Source organism: Heterocephalus glaber, unplaced genomic scaffold (assembly GCF_053883595.1).
Source record: "Heterocephalus glaber isolate CG9 unplaced genomic scaffold, H.glaber_assembly_v1.0 deba00001504, whole genome shotgun sequence".
NCBI classification, from domain to species: domain Eukaryota; kingdom Metazoa; phylum Chordata; class Mammalia; order Rodentia; family Bathyergidae; genus Heterocephalus; species Heterocephalus glaber.
This window is the reverse complement of record NW_028258324.1, coordinates 62,211,751-62,225,214: the sequence shown is the minus strand read 5'-3', so window position 1 is coordinate 62,225,214 and position 13,464 is coordinate 62,211,751. Positions and strand designations below refer to the sequence as shown.

At 37.3% G+C, this 13,464-nt stretch overlaps 1 protein-coding gene across 14 annotated transcripts in view; it reads left to right on the top strand.

Moving 5' to 3' along the window:
• Opa1 (OPA1 mitochondrial dynamin like GTPase) overlaps positions 1-13,464 on the top strand; it is an 80,952-nt gene that overhangs the window by 61,333 nt on the left and 6,155 nt on the right. For 3 of the 14 annotated variants that reach the window (XM_087186683.1, XM_087186681.1, XM_087186685.1), the window contains exon 29: positions 5,836-6,059. The exons of 7 other annotated variants lie outside the window; for them this stretch is intronic. In XM_087186683.1, coding sequence (XP_087042809.1) covers positions 5,836-5,951 — 116 coding nt within the window. In that variant the 3' untranslated portion in view covers positions 5,952-6,059. Of the gene's footprint in view, positions 1-5,835; positions 6,062-13,464 lie in introns of those variants that run through there. 4 more of the 14 variants (XM_087186679.1, XM_087186680.1, XM_021255538.2 and 1 more) reach the window with 3 other exon arrangements.

The following is a 13,464-nucleotide window of genomic DNA, read 5'->3' as shown; positions in this document are numbered from 1 at the left end:
TATGTGCCCTGCCAAGCCAAGTCTTACGTTCTCCTGGTGGTTTTCCTACGAAAGTATTCATATGGCTCCTTGTAATGATATGCTGCTTTTATAGATAGAAAATTGTGGTGGAGTTAATGCACCAAATAATGTCTGTAGGAGCAAGGGTTTCTTTCCCCAGCGACTTAGCTTCACCAGTCACATGGAAGGAGATGAGCCGTGACGCTGTACAGTAGTGGAAAAGGAGTCCTGAAAGTGCCTTTTCCCTACTGTTAGTCTTGCATCTGGCATTGCAGGAATATGGTCATGGTTGCTTTCAGTCAGAAAACTCTCCAACATTAGCAGTCACAAGTATAGCACAGAACAAGGGTTTGAATAGAGCTTTTTCATTTAGAACAGAGAATGCTGGTTGGTAGAGTATGTTGCAGAGGGGCAATCGACTTATTATAATTCCAAAGTAGCAAAGGGCAGTGTAATATACAGATTATTAAAATTTTAATGCATCCATATTTTACCTGGTTTTAAATAATTTCATTACTTGGAGTATTCACTGATTATCTTCAAAGATAGTACTTAAGGAGTGGTGCATTGTTCTACATACACAAGGCAATAAGCCACGATACCTGTTGGAGTGAAGATAGAGTTAGAAAGAGAAAAGAAATGAAAAAACAAAACAAAACACTTCTCGGCCCAAGGAGGTTAATTGAAGAGGAGCCACGAGGAGGCTATCGTCATGGTTCCTCACTGGAGCAGGGGAGGACAGGATGAGGCCAGGGCACCTCAGCTGCAGAAGTGAGGGGGTGCTAAACAGGCGATGGGAACAACCTGGGAACAGCCGGCAGGACCCAGAGGCCTCATGAGGCTCTAACTGGCCAAGCCCGAGACACTTGCAGCATCAGAATAATAATGACAAGAACAACTTGTAACTCATGGAATAAAATAGGAATCTGTGAATTGGTAATTATGTAAATAAATGAATAAAATCCCTGATGAAAAATAAGATGTTTATATAGCCACCCAAAATACCTTCATAGAAAATGCTTATCAATTAAAAGAAGGAAAAGAATAATTTTACATGGAAAACCCTGACCATCACCACCATAATCAAGTGGTCGAGTTAACATCATCAGTAATGGTCAGATCAAAACTTGTTCCACTTTTGTAGAATGCAATGAGAAGAACCCAGCATCACAGCTGGGCATAGTGGTGCACACCGGAAATCCCAGAAGTCTGGAAGAGTTAGGCAGGAAGCCCTGCCTGGGCAACTTAGCAACTTAGAGAGACCCACTCTCAAAATAAATATAGAAAGGGCTGGAATATAACTCTGTGAATCCCCTGGATCTGATCCTCAGTACCCACCCACCCACCCCCCAAGAGCCCAACATCACTTCTTGGATATTCTTATTAAAGATGTATAACTTAATTCAATCAGAATACATTGGAAAAGCCCAATTAAGATTCAGTATACAAATAACTGGCTCATGTTCTTCAAATCTGTCAGGACCATGAAAGACAAGGAAAGCCTGGGGACGTGTTCCAGGCAGCAGAAGACAGAAGCACATGACCACTAAATGCACTGTCAGGCCCTGGACTGACTCTTTCTGTCTAAGTGAAACTTGAATGGGATCTCCCATTCCATGGTGGTAATACATCAGTGACAGTTTGAAAGTTCAGAGTGTTGCATTGAAATTACTTAGGAAAATACCCTTATTCATAGCTAATAAATAAGAGACTGTGGGTGATGGGACATAAATGTTTCAGGAAAATGTGTTCTTGCAACTTTCCTGTAAGCCTGAGGTTATTTTCATGTAAAGAATAAAAAGGAGGCCTTGGATTTAGCTCAGTGGTTTCCCTGCCTCCGGTGCAAGCACAAGGACCCCAGTTCGATCCCCGGTAACACAAAAATAAAAAATAAAAAAAAAAAGAAGCACGCATGGGTCCCACACTTAAAAAAAAAAAAAAAAGAATAAAAAGGAGTTTGTATCTTTAAAACTAATCATAGATTAGGGTCATGTGAAAATATTGTAGAGAAAAGAAGACTTGAAAACATGTTCTCTGAAGATGTGAAGGCAGGCAGCTCATCCTTCCCTTAGTTCCTTATTGGTAGCATCTGCTCCAAACCATCCAGGGTTTAAATACACCCAGTATGACCTTGAGAAGAATGTTTCGATTCTGTGGTAGGATTAATTTCAGAAGGTTTTTATAACTATTTAAATACAGTGTCAACTTAGATTGAAATCTCCATGGACTCCCAGTGTAAATAAGAGTGCTAACGTTTCTCAGACTGTTCATTTGTCCCCTCCCCGTTCCCCAGGAACCTGAGTCCTGGGCACTGCTAACAGTGGCTGCTTGTGTTGCTTGTTCAGTTTAGTCAGTACAGCCTGGAATCTTTCACTGTTTGTTCTGTGAATATTGTATCAGCTATTAACTAGGCGGTTATGTTTGGAGAACTCAGGTTTCCTTTATGACTCTTGTCCACTAAAGCTCAAGTTATACTTTTAAGTCTCTGTGTAATTAGAGAATCATTGATACCCAGGAATTAGAAGGCATTAACAATCATTTAGATTGCTTTCTAAAGAAAGACTAAGGATTCTTTCCCTCTTTATTTTACAATACATTCCTCTTCATTTTTGTGTCAAAACTTGAAACGGAGTGTGAATTAATATTTGAATACTTTCAAAGTGCTTTAAGTGAATCATTTGATTCTCCTGAATGATCTTTTGAGATGGGTGCAGTCATTCTCATTTTACAAATGAAATGGAAGCTTTTACTAACACTGGCTAGTAAGTGTGACAGCCAGGATTTGAGCCAGGTCTCTTAAATGACTGTCAAACTAAGGGAAAAAGTCAAGCCTTTGGAAAATACAATTATCCAAAATTGTCCTTTATATTGGGGTGGTTCCGTAGTTAACAGTGCCCTTCACAGGGGAAGAAAGACACATATTGGTGCTGGGGGCCATTACCATCTTTACTGTCACCTTGTGTACTTCCTGTCATATAAAAAGCTTTGGAAGCGCCAGGGATATAGCTCAGTGGTGCAGCTCCTGCCTGGTAAGCGAGAGTCCCTGAGTTCAATTCCTGTTACCAAAAGAAAAAAAGTAAAAACAAAAAGCTTTGGAATTTAGACTTTGACACTATTTGAAAACTTTGATAGCACACTGGGAAAAGGAACTCTAAAATGTGTATGAAGCCACTAACCAGATTAAAGGATGTTAATTTTCCTTACATGATTTATAAACACAGCTCTAAATATACTCAAATCTCACCATAAATAAGTAACATCCAGATTGCCGAGAATTCAGACAGCTTTTCCGTGTGGTTATCTGTTGTGTTCATACTTACTGAACCCTAAGTCTAGCTGTGACAGATATGGAATTTTTAATTGAACAAAGTGATTGTTATTCCAAGTTTAGGCTTTTGTTGAGCTAGTTTGGAAGTGTTGAAATGTTAAAAGATTCAATGTATTTCTTCATATTTGCCAATGCAGTGTGAAAACAGTAATAAATTCCTTTACTTGGATACAACTTACAGGCTTTTGTACGGTGTAGTTTAATATTGTTAATGTTGAAGACAGTATAACTAAAGAGGCTGGTCAAGTAGAAGTTTTCAATATCCTCAGCCCCCTCCCCGCCCCCATTAATTTGCTCTGCTGACTCCCTACGCGAGGTGGCAACAGCTGGCCTTTTTACTAGAGCTGAGGGGATTAGAGAGCAGGAGTCACCGCAGCGTGCTCAGCCTCTTGCCTCTGTTGACTGTTCTTTATTGTTTGATGCCTGAGCATCTCCCAGACAGCCAGCAATTGTTTCTGGAAACTTGGAGTTTGTTTCTCTTGGGCATATACAATGCTGTTGGGGCTTCTCTTTGTGTTTCTTCACATTCCCAGTCTCCTCTTATCCTCCATCCGATGCTTTCTCTTGATAATTAAAATGGAGCAAAGACACAACCTTTGTACCTTGGTCTGCATGAGACTCAGTTCTGACCCTAAATTTAGCGATACAGACTATAGATGAAAGTTTCTTTTTTTTCTGAGCTACCATTTATTCAGAACAGAAATCACCTTTATAATGAAAACTTTGTTCTTCGTAGTTACTATTATTTAATGACAGAAGACAAATGTGCTGTAAGAATGCATCATGTTAAAACTTGAATTTAAAAATCAGGCAGAACATAGCTAAATAGAACCCTTAGCTCAACAGAATGATTTTATTTCAATGCATTTAGACAGGGAAAATGTCACGATGCCCTTGAATTTAATTTCCATTGGTTACTTTACATTCCTAAACTAATTCCAATCTTGTCATATTTTTGAGGGTTATTATGGGTGAGAAATAGTGAGGGACTGAAAATCATCCCAGAAAGATTATGATACTCAAACTTTGGACTGTAAAATTACAAGAAGGGCAAGTTGAATGTTTAAGACTCTCCGGAGGTGAGGCTCTGGTGTGAATATTCTGACGAGGCTCCACGGTGACTCTTGCAGCCCACCGTCACTCCCTGCCTCTCCCACCCTGAACCAGCGCTCTAGACATTCTTCCTGCTCGCAGCAAGACAATCTGTCATTTTACGCATTAGAACAAAACTGACACACTGTATCTCTTTTGTAAGTGTGGCAGACAGTGACTGTTGAAAATTCAGTGTCACTTGAACTCCAGCTACATTAGTATGTCCCTTTTGCCTCTGTGGACTTAACCAAAGAAAATGAATTTCAAGAGCATTTAAAGGAAGATATGGTGACTTTGAGTTGCAGAGTCCTAGGTACCTAGAGATAGAGGAGATTATTTTTACAGGGGGAAAAACGTACAATCACAGTGAAGAGTAAGGTGCCCTGGAAAGAAAACGTAAACTTTGGTTGCAGGACTGATGCTGTGTTTATGTGGCCTTGATATTGTTTCATCTCCCCTAGTTTCTAACACATCTCTAAACGATCTTGTCCCTCTCTCTCTCTCACTGTGCCTCCTCCTAGATCATTATTACGTCTTTCCTCCTGCCTGCTCACTTTGCCTCCCTTCAGCAATTAAAACCTTACTCAGGTGTAATTGACCAGAATGCAGCCCTCTCACTATGTGGGCAGCTGAAAGTTGGCCACAATAAGCATTTAAAGAAAAATATTTTCATGTCTATTTTGATTTATCAACTCTACCAGAGTGATTTGGTGCATTCATAAATTCACCATGCCTTGTATTTTATATTTTATATATGTTCAATAAATATTTGATCATGCTCTTTTAATACAGATTTTTCATGAGCCCCCTTCTTTTGACTTACAAGGGGAAGGAGGGAGGCTAATTCTTCATTTTCAGAAGCCTTTCTTCTACTCTGTATTGCCAGAAAGTTAACATCTCCTTTCTCTTCCTAGCAACTTCCCTTTCCTCTATTCACTCTTGTGCTCACCCACTCCCTTCCTAATGTTTTAGGTTTGTAGTTTGACTCTGAACTGTATGGAAACCACTTACTTATAGGTAGGTCACCAATGACTTCCCAGCTCCAGTCCTTCCAATTCACCAAAAGTCTTTAATAACTTTTAATGTTTATTTGGAGTTTCTAAGTTTATGGAAATACGTTTATTCTCTTTAACAGTCAAGTACTTCTTGGAATTGTTATTAAGAAAAATGGTTGAAAAAGAGGAAGATTAAAGTTTCTCTTCTGTACAAAATGAATAACTTATTTCGGTTTTATATATCAGTACTTGAACTCTTTAAGGGATCTTTCCGTGGTAAAAGTAATTATATTTTTAAACTCTGCCATAGCAAAATGTGCTTTTCATGGTAAGGTGGAATCAATGCAACAGCTAAGGAAGATAGTGAAGAGCTGTTTAACCTTGGGTATGCACAGAGGCAGCCTCTGCTTTGTGTTGCAGCCCCCAGCCCCGAGAGAGACAGAGCTGGCCTGGAGGATAAAGCACTCCTTGGGGGCGTCGTCTGGATTAGAGAAGCGGTCATCTACATGCAGTTCCATATGATGAGACCTCGGTAGCATCTTCCAGGTTATTGATGAGGAAATCTAGACTCAAAATGGGGCTTGGGGAGTCAAGCACATTTCTCATGGGCTGAGTCTGTCTTTCAAAGTCACGATTGAAGGATATTGATAAATTGGTACAAGATTAAAAGGATATTTATTTCTCCATAACATTATATAGGCTACTAGTACTCAAGACTTTGTAAGCAAGTATTCTTTTTGCTTTAAACTCAGGTTTGAGACAAAAAGTTCTCTTCAGTAATCTAGAGATTGAATTTTTAATTTATCATTTTAAATTTATCATTTATATATGTTTCACTTATATCCTGTTGAGATTGTCTTAGGTTTTCAAAAGCCCAGTGCACATATTTAAAACTAGAAATTAGCTCTTCCGCCTTCTAATGCTTGTTACCATTTCCTCAGTGAGAAACATTAGAATAAAATAATACTTTTTATTTTATGGTGGCTCATGCCTGTAATCATAGCTGTCTGGAAGGCTGAGCCAGAAGGATCACAAATTCAAACCTGACGTGGGCAATTTAGTGAGAACCTGTCTCAAATTGTATAAGAAAAGGGCTGGGATGTAGCTCAGTGTGAAGGCCCTGGGTTTAATCACCAGTACTGGAAAAAGAAACAATCTTTAAAATTGGGATTAAACATTGTTTGGGTCTTTTTTTTTTTTAATGTTTTTGTGTGTTCTCTTCCATTTCTAAAATGGAAAAAATAGGATCTAGTAATAGAAACCTAAATCTAATTACAGAGCAATCCATTGGCCTGTGCAAAGTATATTAAATATAAAATTAAGCAAGATACAAAAATATATTTTTGAAAAAGAACTCTTGGAGGTTTGGTGGATTGGCACATGCTAAATTAGTAACCTCTGTGAAATACAGTTCTCAAGGTACAGTAGTTGGAGAAATGTGTTAAGGACAAAGAAAATACTAATTTTTTTACTATTTCATGCATGCCTAAATTCTTTTTTCCAAATGAGCACAATTCAAAATTACTTAGAAATTATATACCTTAATTAGCCTATTCGTGGGAAGGATGGAGCTAATACAATCTTAAAAGTAACAAATATTTTCCCAAATAACTTCCTGATGGTTGTGATACCAAGAGCCATTGCATGGGACCACATGGTAATTGCTCTTTGTGGTGTGGTTGGTAGTTTCCTGTCTTGGGTCTATGCTCTCAGAATGAATTGAAATCTTTCTTGAGCTAGTGAGGTATTCAAGCTTGTGCAGCCCATTTTAGGTAATAGATTTTCTCTTTCTTTCATTGTTACTTGCTATGTACAGAATGTTCCATTTTAATTTTTTCTTAGAAAATCTTTCCCTTGTCTTCATTTTTGAATTGTAGAAAAAAAAATTGCTATTTTTAACTTCACTTAGATCCCCTTTCTGAGCCAAGAATTTGGGATTTGGGGTCTTCAGCCTTCACTTTTATTGCACCATTTCACATGTACAGATCCTCGTTAGATCTTCACCAAGTACACTACCAGGATTTTAGGGATTTTCTTTGAATGTCTTTATTATTATTTTTATCATCATTATTATTATTAAAGAACTAGTACATTCACATTATGATAATTAGCAGATGGAGATGGCAAAATTTTGTAAATAACTCACCAGCCAGAAATCACCACTGGTAGCATCATTTTACAAAATCTTGAATGTGATCCTAGGGACATAATTTCTGGAACATAATTTTCATGAGGAGCTCTTGAGTTAGCTTCTTCCCCACATTTTCAGTTCATTGTCACTGCCCTTAGTTCTGGTTTCTTACCTGTCAGAATGGGCTAAATATCACTCCTTTTTTTTTTTTTTTTCTTGGTACTGGGGATTGAACTTGGAACCTTGCACTTGCGAGGCAGGCGCTGGAACCACTGAGCTAAATCCCTGGCCTTCACTCCCATTTTTATATAAATAATTTGGAAATATTCATTCAGAAGAACAAATAATGTTGATAAAAATTAAACCTATGGGGCTGGGCATTTAGCTCAGTGGCGCCACAACTGCCTCAGAAGTGCAAGGTCGAGTTCGATCCCTGGAATAAAAAAAAACAAAAATTAAATCTATAGTGCCAGTTACTCTATATAGTTCAGTTATTCCTGAGTCCAACTGTAATGTAACTTATACTGAAAGTTAATCCTCCACCTGGACTTACATATGCTTGTGTCTTCATTCTGTCTCTCTCCTTTCTTCCATGATGCTCAAATCATTCTCTTAAAGCCAGTGGACTGATCCTTCTATACAGTTAGCTACTTCTTGATTCTCTTTTACTCAGGAAAACTCTTTGAATGTTTGCCTGTTCTCCTCTCTTTTATCCTCACTTTCACTGAAATGACTTTTCCCAAGATTACTAAAAATCAAGAGGAAGCAATGATCTAGATAAGCATTCAGAAATAAAAAATACCCATGTAACTGTGTCATTTGGTACTTTGGAACCCATATCCTGCCTGAAACTCTCATATCCGTCCCTCACATATGTATAGTGCTTAGTAGTTTGAAAGACTTACATGTCTTCCAAAATCATGCGGAGCTTGTAAGGCATTATCCCTATTGTTCAGATGGAAAACTTGATGTTTAAGGTTAATGATTTAGCCAGTTACATAAGTTTTTATGGCACAGTGGAGCTAGCAATACATGTTGTAGATTATATCTTTTTAGAATTGTTTTAGGATTCTGCTCATCTTTAGTCTTTGGGTTTGGCTTTGTAGGTAAGTATAGATGACCCAATTTGCCTTCCATGTTTGCATTTTTAACATCTGTTAGTTTTGGAGCCTGCTGTCCTAATGAAACTAGTCATTTAGAATCTAAAACAGTGAGTTTGTCTCCATACAGAATTGTTTAATTCCTAAAAAAAGACAACTCAGGATCATAAATCTATATATTCTCATTGCTCTTTTAAATTTTTCCTTTTCTGCAGTGAAAAAAATTAATTTAAAACGTAAAAGTTATTTTCTGACTTAATATGAAATCAGTTATGAAGTTATTTTCATTTTTCTGAGCCTTATTCTGATTTATGGAACCAGTGCAGAGTGAACATTCCTAATCCAAAATCTAAAAAGCTCTAAAATCTGAAACTTTTTGATTGCCAGCATGACATTCTTCTGAGTTTTAGATTTTGGCATATTATTGAATTTAGATTTTCAGATTAGGTATGTTTAACCACTGAAACCTAAGCAGATAGTTCAAAAGACAAAAATTACAAAATCTGAAATATTTTTGGTCAGAAGCGTTTCAGACAAATGATGCTCAATCTGTATCAGTCATTATGCCCCTTAATAGATTGTGATAAATAACGGAACTTGTTGTTTTGTTTGTCAGCCAAACAAAGCAGGATTACCTGTACTGTTTATGACAGGTTTAGTAATACTTCGTCTTAATACAGGATCTTATTTAAGAAATATAACTTGTATTTCATCTTTGCAGTTCATCTCAATTTATAACTTTATAAAAGGCTGTAAGTCTTAATTCTGTATTTTTTCGTTAGTTTTTACTTGGGTTAATAGTAAATCAAAATTACATTCTCTGATCTTACATTATTTTTTTTTTTACTTTTACAATTACACTGTAGCTGACTGTTTAAGAATCATTCTCATGAGTCATTCGCCTGTTGCGTCTCCTTTTTAAAGCTCAGGACTGAGGGTCTTTTGACAAACCAATATTTATAACAGTTTGACGGCGGGATGAGGAACAGCGTTTGTCTTTGTAACAGCTTGAAGAAAGACCCTTTCCAGGACCCAGTCATGCAGTTACAATCTTGGCCCCTTTCTTAAGCTGGGAACATACATACAGCAGCACCTCCCATGTGTTTTCTTGTCCCATTGACTGTCCATTCACTTCCCATCTGTTTTGCAGTCTTAAAGGAACAGAAGGGGCCCTCTTCTTAATAAATCTGTCTTCACAGGTGATAAATGATGTCCTATCTCTTTAAGGGCTACCTGGGTGGTTTTCCTTTCCTTAAAATGTTTCAACTATCCTCCCAACAAAACTCAGGGCAAAATATACCTTTAAGTTGGGAAGGGAAAAAAAAGATGTATTTTAATGCATATTTAATTGATTGGAGCAGAATATCTTGCTGACTTTTTAAAATCTCAAATTATTGCCTGAATTATATTTTTTAAAATATATTGGTAGTTTTGGAAATATATTAGGTTTTCATATGGGACAAAAGAAGTGTATTTATTTTAAAATATATATTTTAATCTTTTTGGGAAAAATAAAAGCATGACTAATGAGCAGAGAAAACAACTTTCAAAAGTTTTGGGGGTCATAATTTGAGTTAATGTAATATACAACATTTTATGTACTTGACACAAAGTGAAGCATAGTAGACAATTATAATCTTATACAATCTGTCTAGCTTTTATATTTTAAAAGATGATCATGAATCTCATAAAACTTTGTATTTTACTTTTGTTGCTGGAAATAAATGCTATAAATATTTATAATGTTGGGTTTTCTAAGAACTGAGCATAAGTAAAAAGTCAGTATTTTCTCCCATGCAGAAATTACTCTTAGGTTAAATGTGACAGATATTGTCATCCCCCCTCACCTTGCAGAATGATCTTAAATCACTGATTTAAAAAGCATTACTAATATATAAAAAAACCTGCTTGTTAGTTTGATTATTGATTCCCTGACATATCCCAAGAAGGATTTGAGGCAGCTTACAAATATGTATTCCATGAAAAAGATAAGAATACTGAAGTGCAAACATGGGCAAATGAAATAAAGTAAAAGTTGGGGTAAGATTGGTTTAAGGGTTCTGCATACTCTGCTGGGGATCTTTGGCTGGAACCCAGCGGGAGGCAGCACTGATGCCAGGTCAGAGTGGCCCTCAGACCCCACAGTGCAGCTGCTGCCTGGGGGCCCGGGCATCCCCGGTACACAGACCTGACAGAAGTATCTTCCGTCAGTGCTCTCAAGTGGACACTGAGCCACATAACTGCGTGTGACCCAGAATCTCTTGGGGCTCTTTACTGTGATGTTCCTCAGTGGAGGCTGATTCCAAGCAATTCTGTGGGAAGTCACAGTGGTGCAGTCTGAGTGTGTGGCAGTGTGGTTTGGCTCATCCAAAGAGGAAATGTGTCTGCATTGAATGAACTACACATCCCACATTCCCCCTTCCATAAAAGTTACATCTTTTAATAACAATCAGGTGCCCCAAAGCTCGAGGTTTTCTACCGGTTGACACTGACAAGCACCTGGAATGACACTACTGTTGGCTGATAATTGAGTCAGATTCATAATCATTAATAGTTTGCTCCTCCAAAATTAGAGTTGACATCTACGTATGAGGATCAAAGGGTCTAGCAAGTACAAAAACCTAAATATAAGGCTATTCCATGTTCAGACTGAAAGCTTTTAAAGAATACACTTCAAAATACAAAGTATTTGAAGAGATTTTGATCATATTAGCCAAAAGAAGCATGGTAGAAATACTTGCATTAAGAGGTTTTTTTTTAAGTTCTAAAAAGCTGAACTTTCCACAAATCACTCTTGAGCTCCTTACATATTCAACAACATAGTTTGTAATTTATCTCACTGTTTCTTAAGGCAGTTTTCTACTAAATCATTTTGGTTTTGGGTGATTTTTAATAATTTTTAATGTTTGAATTAAATTTTGGTTCAGTCAGACGACTTAACCATGAATGACTGAACAGTGAAAGAATATTCATGTACATCTGTATTGTACTAGGCAGGTGGTTTGAAATGACGGTCTTTTTTTCTAAGTACATTATTTGTATAAGTGGTCCTTGGTGGTCCCCCACATTGATTCTTAGAAAACATCATAAAACTGATCTTTCCAGCATGAAAACATGTAGCCCTATGAGAATAATACTACATTTTGTGATTACCTTTTTTTAAAACCAGAAGTTAACGTCAAATAAATAAAGAGATACTAAAGAATAAACAAAAAGACAAGTTTAAAAAGATACAGTTATAAACATGCAATCAGTATGGTACATTTCAGTCTTTTTTTTTTTTAAGCCCAGTCTCACTCTGTAGTTCAGGCTGGCCTTGAACTCACTGTGTAGCCGAGGCTGGCCTCGATTCTCCTGCCTCAGCTTCCTGAGTGCTGGAATTATAGGCATCAGTCTAAATTTTAATTTATTTTTCCATTTAGTTTATTGGTACATTTTAGGTTTACTATACAGTTACATTCATCATTGGGATCTTGTACCTTTACATGGTGTATCTTGATTCATATTTTTTCCCCATTCCCCTGCCCCCCCTTCACCCCCTCCACCCTTCCCTATTTACAAAGACTTCGTTTCCATGTTTTTCCTTTTCTCATATATTTTCTTTTCCCTTCTTTACTTTCCCCTACCCCTCCCACTTCCCCTATTCCTTTAGACATTTTTCTGCCTATTTCACAATATTAATTATACATTTTGATCCTTATTTACACTTTTAGTTTTTCACACCAGAGAAACGATTCAGTATTTACACATGTGTCCTGTTTATTTCACTTAAAAGTATGGCCTCAATGTGCATCCACTTAGCTATAAATTCTCTAGTTTCTCATTCTTTATGGCTGAGTAGTACTCCATTTTATTTAAAAAAAAAATCTTCTTTATCCAGTCTCCAGTTGACAGGCAATTGGGCTTTTTCCAAGTTTTAGCTATTACAAACTGTGCCACTGTGAACATGGGTGTGCATATATCACTGTGGTATGATTCTTTTAATTCTTTTGGGAAGATGCCCAGTAGAGGAATAGCTGGGTCAAATGGGACTTGCAATCCTAATTGTTTGAGGCATCCCCATATTGATTTACACAGTGGTTGCACCAGTCTACACTCCCACCAACAATGAAGAAGGGTTCCTTTCCCCCCACAGCCCTGCCAGCATTTGTTATTGGTTGATTTCATGATAACAGCCATTTTTTCTGGGGTGAGGTGGAATCAAAAGACCTCTACATTGAGAACTACAACATTCTGAAAAAAGAGATCAAAGAGGATATAAGAAAATGGAAAGACATCCCCTGTTCCTGGGTAGGAAGAACCAATATAGTGAAAATGGCCATACTTCCAAAACTACTATATAAATTCAATGCAATCCTGATTGAAATCCCAACAGCGTATTTCACAGAACTAGAGAAAACAATCCAAAAGTTCATCTGGAACTGGAAGAGACCTAGAATAACAAAAGCAATTCTAGGCAACAGGGTCGTGACGGGGTGTATCACAGGATCACGGCAGGGTGTTCCCAACTTGAAACTGTACTACAAAGCCACTGTGATAAAAACAGCATGGTACTGGCAAACAGACCCGAGGGTCAGTGGAATAGATTAAAAGATGCAGAAACAACCCAAGACACACTCAGTTACCCGATCTTTGACAGAGGAGCCAACCATCCTCACTGGAGGAAAGATCGCCTATTGAATAAATAGTGTTGGAAAAACTGGATTTCAACTAGTCAAAGTTTAAAACTAGACCCATATCTTTCACCATACACTAAACTAAAGTCAAAGTAGATGAAAGATCTGAATATTAAAACAGAAACACTAAACTTGCTGGAAG